Source organism: Kogia breviceps, chromosome 3 (assembly GCF_026419965.1).
Source record: "Kogia breviceps isolate mKogBre1 chromosome 3, mKogBre1 haplotype 1, whole genome shotgun sequence".
NCBI classification, from domain to species: domain Eukaryota; kingdom Metazoa; phylum Chordata; class Mammalia; order Artiodactyla; family Physeteridae; genus Kogia; species Kogia breviceps.
Genome location: NC_081312.1, coordinates 113,795,168 through 113,820,582, shown reverse-complemented (window position 1 = coordinate 113,820,582; position 25,415 = coordinate 113,795,168). Strand labels below are relative to the sequence as shown.

At 36.0% G+C, this 25,415-nt stretch overlaps 1 protein-coding gene across 4 annotated transcripts in view; it reads left to right on the top strand.

Moving 5' to 3' along the window:
* Window positions 1–25,415, top strand: part of LRRC28 (leucine rich repeat containing 28) — a 199,445-nt gene that overhangs the window by 34,431 nt on the left and 139,599 nt on the right. For all 4 annotated transcript variants that reach the window (XM_067029530.1, XM_059058537.2, XM_067029528.1 and 1 more), the window contains exon 5: window positions 95–232. In XM_067029530.1, coding sequence (XP_066885631.1) covers window positions 95–232 — 138 coding nt within the window. The remainder of the gene's footprint in view (window positions 1–94; window positions 233–25,415) is intronic.

The window sequence follows — 25,415 nt, the reverse complement described above, 5'->3', positions numbered from 1 at the left end:
AAAATATTTAAACTTGGAGTACTTGCATTAAAGTTTGGTGTTAAAACTCTTGGGTCAAATTAATCTTGCTTTTACCCTTCTTTTCTCTTCGAAGCCATTGGCTCCCTTGTAAAACTACAGTGTTTGGATCTTAGTGACAATGCCTTAGAAATTGTTTGCCCAGAAATTGGTCGTCTGAGAGCTTTACGTCATCTTCGATTAGCTAATAACCAACTTCAATTCCTACCTCCAGGTAATCATAGTCTGTAGCAAACGAGTTTCTTGTATATTACAAGTCTGTTTTTATTAATATTTCTTACTTTGTGTCTAGGCAGTGGGCTTTGGATATATTTGTAAGTATTTGATTGTCTACTTGTTTGAAGGTGACACTAAGGAAAGTGGATGAAATACGACTCAGTCTTTTCCTTTATGCAAGTATGAGAAGGTGGCATTTATGTTTTTCAGCTACAATTACTGCAGTTGTGCATTGGAATCAATGCTCCTTCAAATCACTGTCCTGGTGAAATATTTGTACCAAAATCTACTTCAGTTCTGAATTTCACATAGGAGAATTTATATGAACTTTGCATTTTAGTGTCCAAAAAGCAGATACATACCGTGTTTTCTCTCATTCTCTAGTGAGGTAAATGATGTACATTAACTTCGATTTAATGTGAAATCATACTAGAATTTAGTAGCAGAATTTAAGTTTGAGTCCTAGAATTAATTGTCAGTTCTGCCTTCTGAACATCCCACTAGATTATGATGTACCTATATTGTACCAAAATCCTGCATTCTTCTGAGCTACCATTAAACCCTTTGACTTTCTTACAAGGGGTATTCAGAGACTTTCCTTTGTGAACCCACACATTTGCAGATTCCTCTGTCCTGTGTCATTTTGCATATTTTTTTAAAAAGTGAAGTATGATTTTTAAAAAAACTTGTGCTTCAGGTATTACACAAGAGTTACCCTGCATTCAAAAATGAGCAAAAAAAAAATACAGATGTCACTCACATTGGCTGGGATTATTTCTTCCTAGTAACTCAGGAATACCAGCTAGTCTTTTAGTGTATCTGAGTGAAATGTGTGACTCAACCAAAATTACGAATTACTACCTGTCATAGAACTTCAGGGACATGTGAAACTGTTAAAAACTATTCATGTTAAATCCATGAATAAATTTATAATTAAAAAAAATACTTTCTCCAAAGTTTTTCAAGTACAGAAATTTCTAAATGAAACATAGCTGATTAATTTTTAGACTTTATGTGCTGACTTTCATATATAGGTTCAATATTGTATACAAAAATGATAATTAGTATAGCAGTTGACTCTGCTTAAAAAAATATTTTTTAACCTCACATAATGAGAGTCTTCCTTTTTCCAACTCTACTTAATACAAAAATTTTCAGTATGGTGTGGGAATATGATCTTTAAATTTTATTGTATGTAAGCAGACTCAGTGGTGTTTCATCATTCTAGCTTTCATCAAGTTTATGTATTCACATACTCAGGAAATTAGATTCTCTTTCAGAGATTGTCTAGAAAAATATATCAGCAAAGATAATACTTTAGATTTTCAGGGTATTTTCGTATATGAAACTTACACAAGATACATTATAGTCAAAACGCATGGATATAATACTGAATATTTTAGATTTTCGTAGTATTTTCATATATGAAGTTTATACAAGATATGTTGTAGAATCAAAATGCGTAGGTATAGTACTGTATTCATAAGTCCCTTTTTCTATACGTTTAAAGAACGTCTGAGTAACACAACTGTCTGTTAAAACATTGTTCTTTGTTTTCTATTTTTCTGTCTTTTCCTGTAATGTAAGAACATTTTGTGGTAAAATGTGGCCATTTCCTTCCATTATATACTCTCAGAGGTTAAGGATATACTACTAATGTTATTGACTGCTTCCTAGTAACCAGTGGAGGGTGTAGGTTTCCTGACTACTTTAGTATGATTTTAAATTTATCTCACCTGTTTCATAATAGATTTGAGGCATTTACTTCTGGTTTTATTTCCCTAGCTTATTTCTGTTGTTTGTGTTTGGTTTTGCTTGTTTTGAGTAAAATTGCATACAGTAATAGCTGTGTATTTTGAGTAGAAACTTTTGATTAAACTATGTATAGACTTTTTTTTCTAGACCAGTAGCAATGCACTAGATCTTACTAATTTTTTGAATCACTTTATGTATCTCTTTATGAGATAATTTCAAGTGTTATGATTTGAATGGGGGAGGGGCTAGGTACACATCCCCAAAGTGTTTGACCATCTTTGGGGACATACTATGGAAAAGTTATTGTAACTGCAGTAAAAAATGTGAGGGACTGCCATATAGTGTCCATTTGATGACAGTAGACTCCAGTTGATGTCTGATTGTTAGCCTCTTCTACCTAGTCCATGTTATTAGTGTAGACTTCTTATGTGTTATATTCCTGTGAAAGACTTACTATTTTATTATGTGTATTTTTTGTGGTTGAAAAACCGTTGAATGTAATTTCACATTCAGTATTTAAAATTTGAAAACTTAAGAGCAGTATTTGAAAAATTTTAAGCATTTAAAATATCTAAATGGATAATAGAGAGTTTTAAAATTAGGATCTAAGAATGGATTACAGGGGCTTCATTAATGCCCTCAAATTGTATGGACAGTTTGGTGTTTGTGAGTGTGTACATATTGCTGTGAAGAAGGTCCAAGGTTTTTATCAGTTTCTCAAACAGATCCATGACTCATATAGTTGATTCTCTTGGGTTGTTTGCCAATAACCCATGCTTTGGGAATGTCTCTTTCCCCCATTCTGTTGGATTGCAGAGTACTGCCATTTTTCTACCTTGTGACATTGCTTTCTCTCCACAGTTGATTGGTCCTGGTGTAGGTACCTGACCCAAGCAGGACCATTTCTCTCCCTGGGCATTTTGAAAGAGATGGTGTGGGACAAGGAAGGAGAATGAGAGAGAGCAGGGGAGGCTGAGAAAGAAAATCAGGGTCTCTTTCTCTCTGGGCTTCTATACAATACTGTGTAATCTTGTGAGGTCTGGTAGTAGCCATGTGGACTGGGAAGCAAGGAGAGAAAGATGAAGTAGATAACTAGAAAGAAGATGGAGGCAGAGACTTTCTAAGTTTTCTTTAATTTCCCAATCACTGATTCTGTTCTTAAGGCCCATAGACTTGCACTTAAGCTAACTCTAGTTGGCTTCTATGAATTGTCAACAAAAGAGCTCCATGTAACATAGCTGCCCCAAAGGCTTAAAACAGCCTGTCTGGGGTATAGGATTAATTGTATATTGAACTCTCCTATTTACTTAACTGTTATGCTTTGAAATTGCAAAAGCTCTTATTAATAGTAGGAAGTCCAGGGTTAGCAACAGCATGGTCAGTAGTATGTCTGTGAAGTAGTTCATTTTGTCATCTGTTTTTTCCTTTTTGTAGTATGCTTTGTACCCTTTCTATTTTTTATATATATATATATATATATATATATAAAATATTTATTTATTTATTTATTTATTAACCTGAACTCAAGTAATTTTGGAGGAGGTACAGAGAACATTGGCATGGGGTGATGATGGGTATAGAAATGTGAAGACAGGCTATAAAGAGTATGTTGCTAAGTCAGTATAGGGTAAGTGTACTGCCGTCTTTGGCCCCGTAGCTGGGCCTGAGAAACTGACATAAGACAGATTAACAGGAGAAAAGTATACAGATTTTATTTAGTAATTTTTACATGTACACAGGAGCCTTCATAAGAAAAATGAAGACCCAAAGAAGTGTAGTTAGAACCAAACACATATATACTAGGTTGGACAATGAGTAGTAAATTGTGAAAATGTGACAAGACAAAGGAGTTTGAGCAGGGCAGTTATTTGTAGAAAAGTGACTAGGAAGATAAGGTTTGGTTTAACAAGGTTTGTTTGTCGTTTGGCCTCACCTCCCTGACTCTGGTCGTAAGAATGTCTTCCTTCCTCCTGGTATGAGGGTTACACCTTTTGCATGGGAATTTTATCTCCTGCTTTCAGGAAGAAGAAGGAAGCTTAGAGTGCCCTTTTTGTATCTGCTGTTTTTTAGTGCCTTTAACGTAAAATAATCAGTACACCAGGATGGCATATTTTGGGGTGGCATACTCTGAGCTCCTGCACTAGCCATCACAGTGGGCAACTAGAGCTTAATTCTGTGTGAAACATATCCCTCAGAATCATCCCACTAAAGTGCTGAAAGAGCTACAGTACTTCAACATCAACTTTCAAAAATTATGGTTGAAAGCTGATTGGGTGGGAGCGTGGGTGTTAATTCTCTGTTACTTCTGGCATGCTGCACATGTACACACATGGACAGAGCAGCAGCCTTCCGCAGCCACAGCGATATGGATACTGGTAGTGGACCAATGGCCAGAAAACACTGAAGTGGTCCACCTAGGTGATATGTGTGGAGCTCTGATAAGCTCTCACAGACGTCATGCACCATGGACGAAGAGAGGTGTTTGGTACATCTGCTTTCAAAATCTTCCAGACTTGGTCCATAGACCCCAACCTGAAAGATAAGACTAATTTAATAGTTTGGGTTTAACTTGGTTCCAAATTACCTCCCCCCACCCCAAAAAATCTTCTGGCTAATGTTATTGAAATCATAGTCTATAGTGTAAGAACTTTGGAACCTGAAGCACTATTTTTCTGAGCAGATCCAGTCCCTCCTCCCTTTTTTTTTCAATACCTTTGTATATTATTTGGCAATGAGTGTTGTGGATTTATATTTTGAATACCATATGGAAAAGGTTAAATGAATATTTTGGCTTTTTTTACTGTGATATTTAAAAATTTATTTTTAATTTTTGTTTATTTTTCACAAGTAAAAATTATATATATTTAAAGTATACAGTGTGATGTTTTGACATATGTATATATTGTGAAATGATTGCTACAGTCGAACTAATTAACATATTTGTCACCTACCAAAGTTACCTTTTGTGTGAGTGTGTGGTGAGAACACTTGAGATCTATTCTCTTAGCAAACTTCAAATACACAATACACTATTATTCAGTTGCCTTTTAAAAAAACTTTTTATTGTGGTAAATTTTAAGGACAATCAAAAGTAGACAGAATAGAATAGTCAAGCCCCCATATATCTAATACCTAACTTTAACAATTATCATGGCTTTCTCCTCTCTTGTATTATTTTTCTTGTAACTTTTGTTCTTCATATTTTTGTCCTCTCCTAAGGTTGTTTTTTTTTTTAAATTGGGGTAAAATTTACATACAGTGAAATGCTCAAGGGTACAATTCTGAGTTTTGATAAATGTATATACCCATGTAACCAACATCTTATTTGAGATACAGAACATTTCCATTAACCCAGAATGTTCTCTTATGCCACTTCCAGTCAAGCTGTTTGCTATAGGCAAACCCTATTCTAATTTCTCTTACCATAGATTAATTTTGTCTGTTGTTGAAAATAATATAAATGGGAACATATAGTATGTTCTCTGTTTGACTTCTTTCACTCAAAATAATGGTTTCATGATGCATCCATGCTGTTGCATGTGTCAGTAGTTCATCCTGTTTTATTGCAGAGTAGAATTCCACTGTATAAACATACAATTTATAATTTACTTTCCTCTTAATGAACATGTTAGTTTTTCTAGCTTTGGGCTATTATCAATAAAACTAATATAAACATTCTTGTATAAGACTTTTTATGGATATATGTTTTTATTTCTCTTGGGTAAATACCTATTAGTAGAAATGTGATTCATAATATAGGTGTATGCTTAACTTTATAAGAAATTGCCCAGCAGTTTTTAAAATAGTTACACCATTTTACACTTCTCACAGAAATACAGGAGAGTTCTAGTTACTCTGCATGTTTGCTAGTATTTGGTGTTGTCTGTTTTTGGCTTTGTTTGTTTATTTTAGCTGTAGTAATGGATGTGAAGTTACATTACATTGTTTTAATTTGTATTTAATTGAATTTGTCTTTCCCTCTTGACTAATGGTATTGAGTACCTTCTAATGTATTCGTGGACTATTCCAAATCTTCTGTTTGAATTATAGGCAGTATCTCCCTGCTTTACAGACTGGTGGCTAGATTTAGGTTGCTGAAGAATTCTCTTTGCTCTCTAGTTCTGCCCCTTGCTTTCTGTGCCTTCACAGCTCTTTTAGCCCTGCTGCCCTGCCCCATCGTTGGCCTGTGTATGGCCGCCCTGTATCCTGAAGGTGGGTCTTGCCTCTGCAAAGTTTCTCTTGGCTTTCCTGTTATCTTCCATTCCTCAAGTCTTCCTTAGCTCAAAGCCTAGAGGACTTTGGGGAGATGATCTCAGCTCTCCTCTCTTGCCCCCATTTTTGGTAAAAACTAGTGGAAAAGAGTTTGTGTAAAGGGAGGCCAGGTAGTTCATACAGCCTCTCTCTGTGTCTGGGGCTGCTCTGGATTCTATGCTGGTATTCCAGTCCACACATAGCCCTTCAAAGTTAGACTGGTTTCTTTTTAATGCTTGTCTGTGGCAGATTCCTTGTCCTCCTATTACAGTCAAGGGTGGTAGCAACTGGAAATCTCTTCTGTTTTAAAATGGGCTTATCACTTTTTGAAGTTGATTTTGGTTTCTGGGTGTCCTCAGTCTCTGAAAAAATTTTAAAACTATAATTATGTAGCTTATCCAACTTCTTTTCATGGTTAGGGTGTAAGTGACAACTCTTTTGACTTTTTATTTTCTTATTGGCATTAAGTTCTCCTCCCTCCTAGGCTACCACAATTTGGTTTTTGTTCCTCTCTACCTTTCTTTCTCTACCTACTTTCTGTCTTCTTTTGGATTACTTGAGGATGTTTCAGTGTTCCATTTTATTTCCTCTACTGGTTTTGCTTTACAGTTTACAATATGCACCCTTAACTTATTACAGCTTACTTAGGATACTGTACCACTTAATATAAATTTTAAGAACCTTCCAGGGACTTCCCTCGTTGTCCAATGGTTAAGAATCCACTTTCCAGTGCCAGGGATGTGGGTTTGATCCCTGGTTGGGGAACTAAGATCCCACATGCCGTAGGGCTACTGAGCCTGTGTGCCACAACTAGAGAGCCCATGTGCTGCAACTACAGAGCCCACGCTATCTGGAACCTGCGTGCCACAACTACAGAGCCCACATCCTCTGGAGCCAGCATGCCACAACTAGAAGTCTTTGTGCTGCAATAAGGAGCCCATGTGTCTCAACTAAGACCTGAAGCAGCCAAAAATAAATGAATAAATAAATAAATATTAAAGAACCTTCCAGTAGTATACTTCCATTGTGTTATTGTATCATGTATTTTATGTCTATATATGTTATGACCTCTACAATGTTTATTTTGCAATGGTCAGTTATCTTTAAAGGAAATCACAATAATTTTTTTAAAAGGTATTCTTTTTATTTACCCATATATTTACCATTTCCTATACTCTTCATTCTTTTCTTTTATATTTGGTATCATTTCTCTTCAGCCTAAAGTATTGATACTTTCTTTAATATTTCTTGTAGTGCAGTTCTACTGTCATAGTTCTACTGAATTATGTCAGTTTCTCTTAATGCAAAAATGTCTATTTCACCTTTGACTTTGAAGCATATTTTCTCAGGTTATAGGAGTCTGAGTTGACAATTTTTTTTAGCACTTTTAAAGACAGCTTTCCATTGTCTTCTGATCCCATTGTTTCTGATGAGAAGTCAGTTGTAATTTGTATCATTGTTATCCCATATATGTCTTCTTCTATGGCTATATTAAAATTTTTCTCTTTATCTTTGGTGTTAGCAGTTTGTCTATGATGTACCATGATGTAGGATTTTTTATATTTATGCTGCAAGGGATTTTCTTGATTCCCAAATTGGGAAGTTTCCTGCTACCTGTTATTATTTCTTTATATATTTTTCTGCCCCACATTTTTTTTTCTTTCAAGAACTCCAGTTACACACATTAGATCATTTGATAATGTTTTACAGGTCACTGAGGCTTTGTTCTTTTTTTAATCTTTTTTTTCCTCCTTATCTAGAGGTTTGATGATATCTGTGTTTCTGTCTTCTACTCCAGTAACTTCTTTTGTGATCTCGCATATGTTATTTATTAAGCCCCTCTTCACCCTCTCACAGCTTTTTCCTCTTTGGTACCTTGTCTTGCATTTTCCAGCTGCTTCAGCCTCCCAAACTGTAATCTCTGTCTCTTTAGCACTGTGAGACTGCAAGGTTCTACTTGGGTTCCACTTCCCTGTGTTGTGGGCAAGAAAGCCTTGTCCAGCTTGGGACACAAGGGATGTTTACCTTATTTCAATGATCAGAGTCCTTTGTTTCCTGTTTGTTGCTTGAAAGCAGTTGCCTCATATATTTTTGACTAGTTTTATTGCTATACTTTGGTGGGAGGCAAGTCTGATATCAGTGTCCCTGTCATATCTGGAAGTGGAAGTCCTATTAGATGTTCTTTGATTTCTCATCTGATTGCTTACCTGCATTCTTTTATATATATAACTTGTATGCCATTTAAACATTTATATGTTGCCTTCTCCTACTTCCAGTATCAAAACTATAACATTATTTGTTATGGAATAAATTTAAACTCATTTTCTTCCAACGGCTTTTTCTAACTTAAGTAAAATTACATTATCTATTACGAAGAGAAGTACAGTACACTTACAAATAAAGGATTACTGGAGAAAGATTTCCATCAGTGCAGAGCAACCTGCAAAATACTTTGTGATTCACCATTGGCCACAAAGGCCAAAGGATATTGGAAGAATCCGAAAATCCAGCTGCCCCTTGATAGTAAAGAGAACCCTGATGCTGTGATTCACTATAAACTCTGTGAATTCCCATGAAAGAAGAGTATGGTTACAGACAAACAACAAAATGTAACTAGGAGTCAGAAAAGATGTTACTTACATCTGCAATATAAATCAGCCTATGTTTTTTTAAATGGTTTTATCTTTGAAAAATTGTTCTGCATACCAAAAAGTGAAGGATTTTTTAGCCCAAATTGAAAACATTAAAGCAGTCTAGGGGCTTCCCTGGTGGAGCAGTGTTTAAGAATCTGCCTGCCAATGCAGGGGACATGGGTTTGAGCCAGGTCTGGGAAGATCCCACATGCCGCGGAGCAACTAATCTTGTATGCCACAACAACTGAGCCTGCACTCTAGAGCCCATGTGCCACAAGTAGTGAGTCCACGTGGCATAACTATTGAAGCCTGCGTGCCTAGAGCCCGTGCTCCACAAGAGAAGCCACCGCAATGAGAAGCCCATGCACTGCAACGAAGAGTAGCCCCTGCTCAACACAACTAAAGAAAGCCCATGTGCAGCAGCGAAGACCTAATGCAGCCAAAAATAAATAAATTTATAAAAAAAGAAAAGCAGTCTTTGTTGTACTTAAATGGATACAAGCATGCAAAAACAAATACATACTACATATAACTAGCATGAATTGTTCTAAAACTCAGGCTTCAAGTATGGTCAAGTTTATCATTTTTTCTTAAAATTTATTTTTCTTCCAGTTGAGCCTCTGTTGCTTTATTAAAATGAAATTTAGTATCTCTTCTTAGTTCTGTCCTGTTGCCACCAAATTATTCTGAAGTCTTTATGCTCAGTGGTCTAATGTGGAGGTTGGGGTCAGCCTTCTTCCTACAAAGGACAGACTTCCTAGGAAGCTCAGTCACTCTAGAGCTTCCCCTGTTGCTTGCTGCCCACCTGCTGAAAATTCATTGGCATAGTCTGACAGATAATAATGCAGGCTGCTGTGACTCTTCAGAGGTGCTGACCCCGCTCCTGTAGGTACAGGCCTGGTCAGAGGTGTTCCTCGTTTGCATTCTGTGGGTTTCAGTTTCTAGGAATGATGGGTGGCCCCAGGAACACTGGGTCAGCCCTGGTTTCACTGTGCCTGTGTTCTCTTTCTTCTTCAGTGATCAACTGAAAGGGAGAAGAGAACAGCTTTCTTTTTGAATCCTCAAAGCACAAAGGATCTTACTGTGCCACTGCCGCCAAATAATCAAGGTTGTTCACCCCCATATTACCCTTCTTGGGTGGATACCATAGTAATTCAGGGTGATTTACCCTCCTAGTGAGACAGCTTTTCACTGATTCCACATCAGTATTGGCAAAATAGCTAGCTAGCTCTTTTCTCACTAAAAAAATGTAAATAATTAATCTCTGGCAGAGTCCCATCTGGTGTTACCAGGCTATATGTGAATAGTCATCAATGTATGTAAATAGATTTTCTCTATTTTACAGGGTTATCTACATGACCTGGGGCACTTACTGTTTCACCTACTCAACAGAAAAGTATTTGTTGGTTCAAAACACCATGCTATGTACTAGAGGAACTGGGGACAGTGAAGGGGTACAAAATCCAGAGCCAGGTTTCAAAGGAGCTTATAATATTTTATTGTCAAATAGTTTAAACTGTGAACTTCCTAAGAAGAGACTAGGTGGAGAAGAGAGAGAAAGAAGTGTCGAGTGTATTAGCAGTTGGTCATTATCTTGGTAGTGTGCCAAGTGGTTCACATATCCACTTTGGCAACTAATGGATAGAGGGATAAAAATCTAGCAATCTGCCTACCCTCAGTTTGCTAGGTGACCACTGAATAAATGAATAAATTTTCTACCAGAGTCCTAAACTCATATGCATAACCTGTTTTTTATTGTCTCTTATAGACTTCCATCTACTTTATTAGTCTCTTTGTAGCACATATAGTACTTTATTTGTAAAGTTAACTTTATACTATATAGTTAAACATATATTAGTAACTTTATAGTATTATGTAGATTTTTAATTCAGACTTTTACATTAAATTATTTTGGTGTACTAGATTAGATAAAACAGATTTATCAGAAAAAAATTCTGTCAATACTATTACATATTGTAAAATCGGTTTACAAATAGAGTTAAAACTTTTAAATTGTATTGGAAAACTCTTACAAGTTTTGAAAATTGGGCAGAAGTCTTAGAATCAAAATGACCATTAAAATTCTTCTAAAAGAAAAAAAATTATTTTCTGGACTATGCATCCTTCTCAGTGCAAATAGATACAGAAAATACTCCTTTTTAGGAAAGGTGTGAAGGGAAGTGGTGGAAAACTTCCCAAATGTCAGAAACACAAAAGTTCATTTTGATGATACTTTAAAAAAAAAACAAAAAGAGAAAAGTTGGACCCTCAGACTTGGAAAGCCTCTCCTATCATACTATTGGCTAAGGCATGTTGAATTCCTTTCTGTGGCCCATTCCTTTGTGAAAAGATTTCAAAGCAGCTAATATCATCGCAGCAGTGATCTAATTTGAAATCTTTTAAGGGGAATACTGCCAAATTCACTTCACACGCAGTGCTGCTTCTCTTCCCTTTCTGTACACAATTTTCTATTCCATGGTCTATTACAAGCTTGGTGCTGTATGGGAACCTTGAAGACAGTACTGAGGTCAGTGAAGCGAGTTTAAAGAGAAGTCAGGCATGATGTGAGGGACTGAGCTGATGTTTACGTGGTGTGCAACAGCAAATGACTTGGAGTTGGATATTTTCCATTATTTTGTCTTTGAAATGTATCTGTCTCATAGTCTATCATACGTACTACTTCCAGGATTATCCTTCTAAAATACAGATTTGGTAAACTACTTCCCCAATTAAAATCCTTCAAGGATTATTTCAATCCTTAATTGAAATAATTTGCTAAAAGTGTGTGGTTGCCGGAATAGAAGCCTGTGTTGGGTAATAATCTTTTGTTTATTTTGAAGACCAGGAATTCGGAATATTAAAAGAAAAAAAAACACTGATAATTGTAGAAGTGTTCTTTCTTTCTTTTTTTTTTTTTTTGATGTGGACCATTATTAAAGTCTTTATTGAGTTTGTTACAATATTGCTTCTGTTTTTGTTTTTTGGCCACGAGGCATATGGGATTTTAGCTCCTTGACCAGGGATCGAACCCACACCCCCTGTATTGGAAGGTGAAGTCTTAACCACTGGACTGCCAGGGAGAGGCCCTGTAGAAGTATTCTTAATCTTTTGGAATAAACTTTCTTCAGAACTTATGTATTTTTTTAGGCACAACCTATTAATGGGAATTCAGAGATTTTATTTTTTTAATCAAATCAACTAGCAGTATTTTGGAGGTGGCAAGGAATAATTTCTATCATACCTTTTGATATGGCAAAACTTGGGTTTGTAGTTCATTTTTACGCAGTTCATTCATAGCTTTCAAGTATTCAGCATGTGTTTCTTATATTAGAGTGATTTGATATATTGCATCTATTAAGCAATCTTTGGGAAAGGCAAGTACTCAATAGATACATAAAAAAAGTTATATTTTCATGGTTGTTGTATGGTTTTAATTGATTTTTCTACCTTGATTTCAGTATACTGTTGTTTTGTGACATAAACAGAAAATTACAGTTTCATGTTAATACAATTGTGGAGAAAAATTAACTGGCAGAATATAGGTGATGTGCTGAAATATGTATTTCTTAAAAAATAATGTCTTCAACATGTAAAGTATTTTATTTTTTCATGTGTTATTTGAACATGCTTATTGGTTACTTCATCTGTTTTATCTTGTTAAAGGTTTTAATTTAAATCAGATTGTCTGTTCTGCAAGTAATTTTAAAGTTAATGATTGTTTTAGTGCAGAAAAAGCATTATGATCTGCCAAGGATTGATGTAATGAGAAGTAATTAAACAAAATTTAGTTTGTTACCAAATTCACCCTTCCCCCCACCCCACACAATTGGCATCACAGTTCTTTGGGGTTTTTTCAATTTCTTTATAAAAAATCAACATATTAAGCAGATACATTGATGTTTTTGAGCAATTTGTTGTAGTTTTCACTGGGTATTTATAAGGTGGTGAGAGAACTTGAAATAAAAACTGGCTATGGAAGTGACAAAGGGTTCAAAAAATGAATGTCCTTATATGCTTGTAACAAATGCCATTAGTTGGTTGTATGTCTCTTCTACTTCTTAGCTGGATCTGCTGACTTCCCTGCTCCTGACTTATTCTGAAAGAGAATCAAAGTCTGGCAGATCTGTTTTGATGACTTCTTTATTTTTAATTTAAAAAGTTTGGTATTCATCACTTTAGTATGAATCTATAGTACCAATATTAGTGTCTTATTATTTATTTTTTTAGGAATAACAGCAAGTTTTGTAGGAGTCATATTATTTACACATACATTTAGGTCCTAACACAAAAGTTTGTTGGAAAAAATAGCTGAAAGATACATAGATGTTTAGAGTAATAGATCTCAGAATTTCTCTTTCCTTCATCCAGTTTTACCTCTTTTTAAAATATAAATGTACATTTTTATGAAGGAAAGTACAAGTTTCTTAAAAGTAAAATAAGATTAAAATTTTAATTATTAAAGCTTCAGTTGAGTAACCAAAGAAATATTCTTATAAATGCATTAAAAATGCTTTTTTTAACATTTTATTTTATATTGGAGTATAGCTGATTGACAATGGTACGGTAGTTTTAGATACACAGATACATGTATCCACTCTCCCCCAGACTCCCTTCCCATCCAGGTTGCCACATAATATTGAGCAGAGTTCCCTGTGCTATACAGTAGGTCCTGTTGGTTATCCATTTAAAATATAGCAGTGTGTACATGTCGATCCCAAACTCCCTAACTATCCCTTCCCCCCATCCTTCCTCCGCTCCAGGTAACCATAAGTTTGTTTTCTAAGTCTGTGAGTCTGTTTCTGTTTTGTAAATAAGTTCATTTGTATCATTTCTTTTTAGATTCTGCATATAAGTGATATCAGACGATATTTCTCTTTCTCTGACTTACTTCACTCAGTGTGACACTCTAGGTACATCCATGTTGCTGCAAATGGCATTATTTCATTCTTTTTAATGGCTAATATTCCATTGTATATATGTACCACATCTTCTTTATACATTCCTCTGTCGATGGACATTTAGGTTGTTTCCATGTCTTGGCTATTGTAAAGAGTGCTGCAGTGAACACTGGGGTGCATGTATCCTTTCAGATCATGTTTTTCTCCAGACATATTCCGAGGAATAGGATTGCAGTGTCATACGGTAGCTCTATTTTCAGTTTTTTAAGGAACCTTCATACCGTTCTCCATAGTGACTACCAATTTACATTCCCACCAACAGTTTAGCAGGGTTCCCTTCTCTCCATACCCTCTCTAGTATTTATTGTTTGTGGATTTTTTGATGATAGCCATTTTGGCTGGTGTGAGGTGATATCTCATTGTAGTTTTGATTTGCATTTCTCTAATAGTTAGCGATGTTGAACATCCTTTCATATGCCTCTTGGCCATCTGTATGTCTTCTTTGGAGAAATGTCTATTTAGGTCTTCTGCCCATTTTTTGATTGGGTTGTTTGTTTTGATGATATTAAGCCTTATGAGTTGTTTGTAAACTTTGGAGACTAATCCCTTCTCGGTCACATCATTTCCAAATATTTTCTCCCAATCTGTGGGTTGTCTTTTCATTTTGTTTATGGTTTCCTTTGCTGTGCAAAAGCTTTTAAGTTTAATTAGGTCCCATTTGTTTATTTTTGTTTTTATTTCCATTATTCTGGGAGATGGATCAAAAAAGATATTGCTGGGATTTTTGGTTTTGTTGGCTGCATTGGGTCTTTGTTGCTGCACATGGGCTTTCTCTAGTTGTGGCGAGTGGGGGCTACTCTTTGTTGTGGTGCGTGGCCTTCCCATTGTGATGACTTTGCTTGTTGTGGAGCATGGGCTCTAGGTGCGTGGGCTTCAGTAGTTGTGGCGTGCGGGCTCAGTAGTTGTGGTAAGCGGGCTCTAGAGCACAGGCTCAGTAGTTGTGGCGCACAGGCTTTGTTGCTCTGCGGCATGTGGGATCTTCCTGGACCAGGGCTCAAACCCGTGTCCCTTGCATTGGCAGGTGGATTCTTAACCACTGTGCCACCAGGGAAGACTGTTGCTGTGATTTATGTCAGAGAGTGTTCTACCTATGTTTTCCTCTACAAGTTGTATAGTGTCCAGTCTCACATTTAAATCTTTTTTTTTTACTTAAAAATTTTTTTTAATTATTAATTTTATTTATTTAATTTAATTAATTCATTTGGCTGCATGGGGTCTTCATTGTTGCGTGAGGTCTTTCTCTAGTTGTGGTGAGCGGGGGCTACTCTACTTTGTGGTGCGCGGGCTTCTAATTGTGGTGGCTTCTCTTGTTGCGGAGCACAGGCTCTAGGCGCATGGGCTTCAGTAGTTGTGGCACACAGTCTCTAGAGTGCAGGCTCAGTAGTTGTGGCACATGGGCTTAGTTGCTCTGCGGTACGTGGGATCTTCCCAAACCAGGGCTCGAACCCATGTCCCCTGCATTAGCAGGAGGATTCTTGACCACTGCGCCACCAGGGAAGTCCACATTTAAGTCTTTAATCCACTTTGAGAGCTTATTTTTGTGTATGGTGTTAAAGAATGATCTAATTTCATTTGTGTTACATGTAGCTGTCGAGTTTTCCCAGCACCATTTATTGAAGAGACTGTCTTTACACCACTGTGTAGTCTTGCTTCCATTGTTGTAGATTCATTGATCATAGGTGTGTGGGTTTATTTCTGGGCTTTCTGTTCTGTTCCATTGATCTATATTTCTGTTTTTGTGCCAGTACCATACTGTTTTGATGACTATAGCTTTGTAGTATAGTCTGAAGTTAGGGAGCCTGATTCCTCCAGCTCTATTTTTCTTTCTCAAGAAAGAAAAATGGCTGTTTTGGGTGTTTTGTGTATCCATACAAATTTTAAGATTTTTTGACCTACTTCTGTGAAAGATGCCATTGGTAATTTGATAGGGACTGTGTTGAATCTGTAGATTGCCTTGGGTGGTATAGTCATTTTGACAGTATTGATTCTTTTAATCCATGAAATGGTATTGCTTTCCATCTGTCTGTTTCTTCTTTGATTTCTTTCATCAGTGTCTTACAGTTTTCAGAGTACAGGTTTTTTGTCTCCTTAGGTAGTCTGTTCCTAGGTATTTTATTCATTTTGATGTGATGGTAAATGGGATCGTTTCTTGAATTTCTCTTTCTGATCTTTCGTTGTTAGTGTATAGAAATACAACAGATTTCTGTGTGTTAATTTTGTAAACTGCAACTTTACCAAATTCATTGATTAGCTCTAGTAGTTTTCTGGTAGCATCTTTGGGATCTTCTATATATAGTATCATGTCCTCTGCAAACAGTGACAGTTTAGCATCTTCTTTTCCAGTTTGGATTCTTTTTATTTCTTTTTCTTCTCTGATTGCCATAGCTAGGACTTCCAAACCTATGTTGAATAAAAGTGGTGAGATTGGACATCCTTGTCTTGTTCCTGATCTTAGAGGAAATGCTTCCAGATTTTTCCCATTGAGTATGACGTTGGCTGTAGGTTTGTCCTCTACGGCCTTTATTAGGTTGAGGTGTGTTCCCTCTAGGCCCATATTCTGGAGAGTGTTTATCATAAATGGGTGCTGAATTTTGTCAAAAGCTTTTTCTGCATCTATTGAGATGATCATATGGTTTTTATTCTTCAATTTGTTGATGTGGTGTATCACACTGATTGATTTGCGGATATTGAAAAATCCTGCATCCCTGGGATAAATCCCACTTGATCATGGTGTATGATCGTTTTAATGTATTGCTGGATTTGATTTGCTAGTATTTTGTTGAAGATTTTTGCGTCTATGTTTGTCAGTGATATTGGCCTGTATTTTTCTTTTTTTGTAGTATCTTTGTCTGGTTTTGGTATCAGGGTGATGGTGGCCTCATAGATTGAGTTTGGGAATTTTCCTTCCTCTGCAACTTTTTGGAAGAGTTTCAGAAGGATAGGTGTTGGCTCTTCTCTAGATGTTTGATAGAATTCACCTATGAAGCCATCAGGTCCTGGACTTTTGTTTACTGGGAGTTTTTTAATCAGAGTGTCAGTTTCAGTGCTTGTGATTGGACTGTTCATATTTTCTATTTCTTCCTGGTTCAATTTTGGGAGACTGTACCTTTCTAGGAATTTGTCCATTTCTTCCAGGTTGTCCATTTTATTGGCATACAGTTGCTTGTATTAGTCTCTTATGACCCTTTGTATTTCTGTGGTGTCAGTTGTAACTTCAACTTATTCATTTCTAATTTTGATTTGAGCCCTCTCCCTTTTTTTCTTGATGAGTCTGGCTAAAGATTTATGAATTTTGTTTATCTTTTCAAAGAACCAGCTTTTAGTTTCATTGCTCTTTGCTGTTGTTCTCTTTGTCTCTATTTCATTTATCTCTGCTCTGGTCTTTATGATTTCTTTCCTTCTACTAACTTCAGGTTTTGTTTGTTCTTCTTTCTCCAGTTGTTTTAGGTGTAAGGTTAGTTTGTTTATTTGAGGTTTTTCTTGTTTCCTGAGGTAAGGTTGTATTGCTGTAAACTTCCCTCTTAGAACTGCTTTTGCTACATTGCATAGGTTTGGGATCATAGTGCTTTCATTTTCATTAGTCTCTAGGTATTTTTTGATTTCTTTGATTTCTTCAGTGATCTATTGGTTGTTTAGTACTATATTGTTTAGCCTCCACTTGTTTTTTTTTAAAAATAAATTTATTTATTTTTGGCTGCATTGGGTCTTCATTGCTGCATGCAGCCTTTTCTCTAGTTGCAGAAAGAGGGTGCTACTCTTTGTTGTGGTGCATGGGCTTCTCATTGCGGTGGCTTCTCTTGTTGCAGAGCACGGGCTCTAGGTGCACAGGCTTCAGTAGTTGTGGCATGTGGGCTCAGTTTGTGGTTCATGGGCTCTAGAGCGCAGGCTCAGTAGTTGTGATGCATGGGCTTAGTTGCTCCGCGGCATGTCAGATCTTCCCAGACCAGGGCTCGAATCTGTGTCCCCTGTATTGGCAGGCAGATTCTTAACCACTGTGCCACCAGGGAAGCCCATTTGTGTTTTTAATAGTTTTTTTTCTTGTAGTTTATTTCTAATCTCATAGCATTGTGATCAGAAAAGCTGTTTGATATGATATCAGTTTTCTTAAATTTACTGAAGCTCTCCTTGTGACCCAGCATGTAGTCAATCCTAGAAAATGTTACATGTGCACTTGAGAAGAATGTGTATTTTGCTGCTTTTGGATGGAATGCTCTATAAATATAAATTAAGTCCATCTGGTCTAGTGTGTTAATGTAGGGCTGTGTTTCCTTATTCATTTTCTGTCTGGATGATCTGTCTGCCGGTGAAAGTGGGGTGTTAAAGTCCCCCACTATTATTGTGTTACTTTATGGCTGTTAGTATTTACCTTATATATTGAGGCGCTCCTATGTTGGGTGCATATATATTTACAATTGTTATATCTTTTTCTTGGATTAATCCCTTGATCACTATGTAGTGTCCTTCTTTGTCTCTTATTAGAGTCTTTATTTTAAAGTCTATTTTGTTTGATATGAGTACTGATATTCCAGCTTTCTTTTGATTTCCATTTGCGTGGGATTCCTTCTTCCATCCCCTCACTTTCAGTCTGTATGTTTTCAGTCTGTATGTGTTCCTCTTGTAGACAGCATATACATGGGTATTGTTTTTGTATCCACTAAGCCAGTCTGTGTCTTTTGGGTGGTGCATTTAATCCCTTTACATTGAAGGTAATTATCGATATGTATATTCTTGTTGCCATTTTCTTAATTGTTTTGCATTTGTTTTTATAGGTCTTTTTTCTTCCCTTCCTATTTTGTTCTCTTATTTGATAACCCTCTTTAGTGTTGTGTTTGGGTTGCTTTTTCTTTTGCATGTGTGTATCTATTGTAATTTTTGGGTTTGCTGTTCCCATGCAGTTTTGATATAACAGTCTATGTATGTACAAGGTTTTTTTTGTTTGTTTTTTTGTTAAGTTGCCAGTCTCATCCCCGCCTAGAGGACTTCCTTTAGCATTTGTTGCAAAGCTGGTCTGGTGGTGCTGGATTCTCTTAGCTTTTGCTTGTCTGTAAAGCTTTTGATTTCTCTGTCAAATCTGAATGAGAGCCTTGCTGGGTAGAATATTCTTGGTTGTAGTTTCTTCCCTTTCATCACTTTAAATATATCACGCCACTCCCTTTTGGCTTGCAGAGTTCTGCTGAGAAATCAGGTGATAACCTTATGGGAGTTCCCTTGTATGTTATTTGTCATTTTTCCCTTGTTGCTTTTAATATTTTTTCTTTGTCTTTAATTTTTGTCAGTTTGATTACTATGTGTCTCAACGTGTTCCTTCTTGGGTTTATCCTGTCTGGGACTCTCTGCACTTCCTGGGCTTGGTTGACTGTCTCCTTTCCCATGTTAGGGAAGTTTTCAGCTATTATCTCTTCAGATATTTTCTTGTGTCCTTTCTCTCTCTCTTCTTCTTTTGGGACCCCTGTAATGCAAATGTTGTTGTGTTTGTTGTTGTCCCAGAGGTCTCTTAGGCTATCTTCATTTGTTTTCATTCTTTTTTCTTTATTCTGTTCCATGGCAGTGATTTCCACTATTCTGTCTTACAGGTCACTTATCCATTCTTCTGCCTCAGTTATTCTGCTATTGAGTCCTTCTAGTATATTTTTCATTTCATTTATTGTATTGTTCATCTCTACTTGTTTGTTCTTTAGTTCTTGTAGGTCTTTGTTAAACATTTCTTGCATCTTCTCAATCTTTGCCTCCATTCTTTTTCCAAGATCTTGGATCATCTTCACTATCATTATTATCAATTCTTTTTTTGGAAGGTTGCCTGTCTGCAGTTCGTTTAGTTGTTTTTCTGGGGTTTTATCTTATTCCTTCATCTGTGACATAATCCTCTTCCTTTTCATCTTGTCTAAATTTCTGTGATTGTGGTTTTCGTTCTGCAAGCTGCAGGATTGTAGTTCTTGCTTCTGCTGTCTGCCCTGTGGTGGTGGATGAGTCTATCTAAGAGGCTTGTGTAAGCTTCCTGATGGGAGGGACTGGTGGTGGGTAGAACTGCATCTTGCCCTGGTAGGCAGAGCCTTTCTGAGTAAAACTTTAATCCACTTGTCTCCTGATGGGTATGGCTGTGTTCCCTCCCTCGTAGTTGTTTGGCCTGAGGCAACCCAGCACTGGCGACTACAAACTGTAGGTGGGGCTAGTGAAGGCCTCTGGGAGGGCTTACACCAATGGGTACTTCCCAGTTCTGCTGCTGCCAGTTCCCTTGTCCCCACATTGAGCCACAGCTGTGCCCCGTCTCTGCAAGAAACCCTCCAACACTATCAGGTAGGTTTGGTTCAGTCTCCTATGGGTCACTGCTCTTTTCCCCTGGGTCCTGTTGCACACAAGACTTTGTGTGTGCCCTCTAAGAGTGGAGTCTCTATTTCCCCCAGCCCTGTGGAAGTCCTGCAGTCAAATCCTACTGGCCTTCAAAGTCAGATTTTCTAGGGATTCCTAGTCCCATTGCTGGACCCCCAGGCTGGGAAGCCTGATGTGGGGCTCAGAACCTTCACTCCAATGGGAGAATTTCTGTGGTGTAATTGTTTGCCAGTTTCTGGGTTGCCCACCTGGCGGGTATGGGATTTGATTTTATCATGATTGAGCCCCTTCTACCACCTCACTGCGGCTTCTCCTTTGTCTTTGGATATGGAGTATCATTTTTGGTGGGTTCCAGCAACTTCCTGTCAGTGGTTGTTTAGCAGTTAGTTGTGAATTCAGTGCTCTTGCAAGAGGAGGTAAGTGTACATCCTTTTACTCTGCCCTCTTTGATGCTTTGAAAAATATGTTTAACTTAAAGCAGAACAAATATACATTGGAAAATATTTTTTAAAGTATGCACAGTTATGCATGTTGTTGTATATATCTCAAACCCAAATTATGATTTTTGCGGTGCAACTCTTCTATTACCTGAGATCATCAGGAGGCTGAATACTACACATTTGAAAATGTGAGACAGTTTTTCTGTATCAGTGCATAACCAGTGAAGGAAGAATCACTCATACTCTCTTGTGTATATGGAATGTTGTCTTCCAGTCTTTCTACCCACAAGTGGGGTCTTCAGGGATAAATTTCCATGACTTTTTCACTTAAAGTGAAATGATCCAATGGCATAATTGAATATGTATTCTACACATAACAAATTCCTAAATTATTTAGCAATTTAAGAACCAAATACTTATATATATTTTTAGGGAGTGATATATGAAATACAGACTACAGAATACTGTTAATTTTAAATACAGGAAAAATGAAAGTTTTAATATTTTTGTCTTTTCAGGTTCTTAATATAGTAGATCAAATCAGATCCATAAATCAACAATTAGTAATAATTTTACCTATTCTGTACTTCTTAAGAATTTTTTTTCTAAAGTGCCAATCACCATATGTATTTTAGTTGACTGTTCTTGGTTTGCCTATGGTGTCCTGTGAAATTGCTTTTGAACTTAATAGATAAAGCTGTTTTAAGTTTCCCATACCTAGAATGCCATGGAGTTTTATGAACTATCATTTTCAATAAAACAACAGCCTATAAAATTAATGTTACTTGATCCCTGCTTCTCCATTTTCTTATCCAATATAGTAAGTAGGTTTTAACTTGATGGGTTCTGATATTCCTTCTCTCACTAATATGCGACATACTTAATTTGTACTGACTCTAAAGATTTAATTTTATAAAAGGTATAGAATGACAGTCTTGAAAATTTGTTTCTCCTGCTAAAAGACATGACATAATAGGGTATGAGGATTTACATACTATGTCTGTTTATTTCCTATCCATAGTTTATATTTCTACTTCTAAATCAGAAACACATGTAAAGTTATGATACATAAATGGTAAAGCAAGGAATAGAACTTTGATTTCCTTATCTCTAGGTCAGTATCTAGAACTGATTTATAAAATGTGATGTATACATAACTTTTTTCCTTCGTATCACTTTTAAAAGTCTTCTAGACAATATCTTTTTAAACTTTATGACAGTGTCAGTAATTTTGTTCCTAGTATGAGTTAATAATTTATTTAAACTGTTTCCAATTGATTTTTAAAAAGCTTTATTGAGGCACAATTTGCATAGCATAAAATTTATTATATGTACAGTTTCTTGAATTTTATTAAATGTACACAATTGAGGAAGCCTTATTACAGTCTAATTTTAGAATATATACATCATCCCAGAAAATTCTCTATTGCCTGTTTGTTGCTAGCCCCTGTTGTCACCCCCATCCAACTATTAATCTTGTTTCTATTTTTATAAGTAGCTTTGCCTTTTCTAGAAATTTCATAAAGATGGAATCATATACAATAATATGCAGTCTTTCCTGTCTGGCTTATTTTATACTTAGCATAGATTTTTTTTACATGTATGTTCTTTTATGTTTTAGTAGGTTGTTTCTTTTTATTATTGAGTAATATTTTATTGTATGGATATGCCATATTTTGTTTACTCACCAGTTAATTGACCATTTAGATTGTTTTTAGTTTGGGCTTTTATGAATAATGTTGCTAACAACATTTTTGTACAAGCGTTTTTAAAAAAAATTTTAGATTTTATTTCTTTTTTGTGTACAGGCTTTTTGTGAGCATATGTTTTCTTTTCTCTTAGGTAAATACCTATGAGTAGAAGTGCTGGTTTGCATGGTAAACGTATTTTTAACTTTGAAAGAAACTGCTAAACTGTTTTCCAAAGTATCTGTACCACTTATATTCCCACCAGGAATGTATGAGAGTTCCAGTTCCTCCATATCCTTGCCAACATTTGGTATTTTCAGTCTTCTAATTGTGACTATTCTAGTGGCTATATAGTCAGCTCATTATTGTTTTATTTTGCATTTCCCTCAAAACTAAAGACTAAGCATCTGTTTGTGTCCTCATAAAATTCCTATTTAAAATCCTAACCCCCAAAGTGATGGTATTAGAAAGTGGGGCCTTTGGGAGGTAATTATCAGTAAGCCATAAGGGAAAGCCCTCATGAATTAGATTAGTGCCCTTATAAAGGAGGCTCTTTATAAGCTTCCTCACCCCTTCTACCAGGTGAGGTTGCATTGAGAATTCCATAGTCAATGAGAGGGCAGGCCCTCTCTAGACACTGAATCTGCCAGCACCTTGATCTTGGACTCCCTAGCTTCCAAAACAGTGAGAAATAACTTTCTGTTGCTTTAAAGCCACCCAGTTTATGGTAGTTTTGTTATAGCATCCTGAACAGACTGACAGCATCTTTTTCATGTACTTATTTGCCATTTCTTTGGTGAAGTATTTATTCAGAAATCTTTTGCCCTGTTTTACACTGAGTTGTTTGTGTTATTTTTAGTTGTAAGAGTTCTTTATATATTCTGGAGTTAAAGGATAATTTTCACACAAAAAGGTAAGATTATGACTCCTGTATAGATATAAAACTTTTTTAATGTGTTAAAGTTTTTATTTCACCTGTTAATGAGAAAACTGGTAAGGTGTTATAACCAGTTCAAAGGAGGATCCAAAGAACAGACACATTTATAGATCAAGAATATTGAAATGAACATTCAGATGGAACCAAAGGAGGTTTTTTTCCACAATGGCAGAGGGTGTCTCTCCATTGTGGGATATAATTTATATTTGTGTTTATAAATAAGGATTATTTTAAATTTTATCAGGTTGTAATCTACAATACAACTTACAGAGTTGTAAAATAGCCCTCATAGGCTGAGAATCAGATCACCTGGAACGAAGTGCTATAGAGCAGGGCTCAGCTGCTCTGACCTGCGGGTTGAATCTGACCCACCACCTGATTTTGTAAATAAAGTTTTATTGGAAGACAGCCATGCCTGTTCACTTACACATTGTCTGTGGCTGCTTTTGTGCTACAGTGGCAGAGTTGAGTAGTTGTGACAGAGACTGTATGGCTCACAAAGCCTAAATTATTTACTAAATGACCTTTTACAGCAAGGTTACTAATCCCTGCTTTTTCCTGGGTACATCCTTTATCAGATATGTTATTTATAAATATTTTCTCCTAGTCTGTGGCTTGTCTTTTCATTTTTTCTTAAAAATATCTTTTGAAGAGCAAAAGTTCTACATTTTCATGAAGCCCAATTTATTAGGTTTGTGTTTTATGGATTGTGCTGTCAAATGGTTTGCCAAATGTAGGATCACAAAGTTTTTCTCTTATGCTTTCTTATATGTTTATATAAAATTTTATCTATTGCATTTATGTCTATGATCCAGTTCAAGGTAATTATTGTGTATGGTGTGAGATAAGGGTTGAGATATTTTTAGATGTGGGATATTCACTTGTTTTAGCATAATTTGTTGAAAAGACTATCCTTTCTTTGTTGAAGTACCTTGATACCTTTGTCAAAAATCAGCTGACCATAAATATTTGGGTTTATTTCTGGAGACTCTCAGTTCTGTTCCATTAGTCTTTATGTTTACCCTTATGGCAATATCACATTAGCTTGATTACTGTAGCTTTATAGGAAGCTTTGAAATGAGACCATGTAAGTTCTCAGCATTTTTCTTCTTTTTCAGATTTCTTTAAACAAAATTAAATATAACTGATATTTTTTCAAACCAAAGAAAATTCATTTTTCCTCTTTTTTGGGCATTTCATCTGTATATATATTTTTGTATGTGTGTATGGATAGCAGTAAGAAGATAAAGATGAAGGTCTGGAGGACCTTTCAACAAAATGATCTATAGGGATCATTAGACTGTTCAGTATCATTTCTAACTACCCAGTCTATTTCTTGCTTTCATTTTTAATTATGTAACTTATGACTTTAAGCTTGTTTCTCTAATTTTATTGTGCCTCCCACAGCAGTGTGCCTCTTATCAATAACATAGGGACAGTGAAGGGCCAGACAAGGCCAGTGACGTGGTCTACATTGTGCCTCCAGTAGGATGGATGGTTGAAGTACAGACAGACTTGAGACTGAGGGAAACTGTTTCTTTTTGTCCCCCCACCCAACTGTGGACCTGCTTCTCCTCTTCACTGATGGCCAGATCTTGGTGGTGGGAGTTGAGCAAAAGAAGGTAAAGGCTGAGATTTGGCTCACAGCCAATCACCACAAATGCTTTTCAATGTCCTATTAAGATAATATAAATATATAAATATATATAAAGAGATTAGATGAAAGGATACTAGACAGCGAGGATGGTTACTGGAAGAGTTCTTTTCTCTGTGTATAAATATGAATGCATTTCTGTATTGCTAAAGATTGGGAAAGTAAATATTGTGAACATTTTTTTTTTTTTGATCATATCTGATAAGCCATTCAGGGCCTATCATAGCACTCAGACTTCGTTATTTAATTTTTCTATAATTTCTAAATTCTGGTATTTAAACAGCCTTCGTCCATATAAAAATACAGATTTTGTAGCAAATAAATTAATTTTAAAATTCTTTCATAGAACTAAAGTAAAGTAAATACTACTTTGAAATTTATCAGTATTTAACAAAATGTATATAAGAAAAGTTCAGCTATTGCTAGAACTAAAATTGTCCTAACACCTTTAGGATACAGGCTTCAGCTTTTGACAGAGTATTGGGATATATTTAAAGTATGTTTATACTTCACAGAATGTTAATTATCAACCACTGTC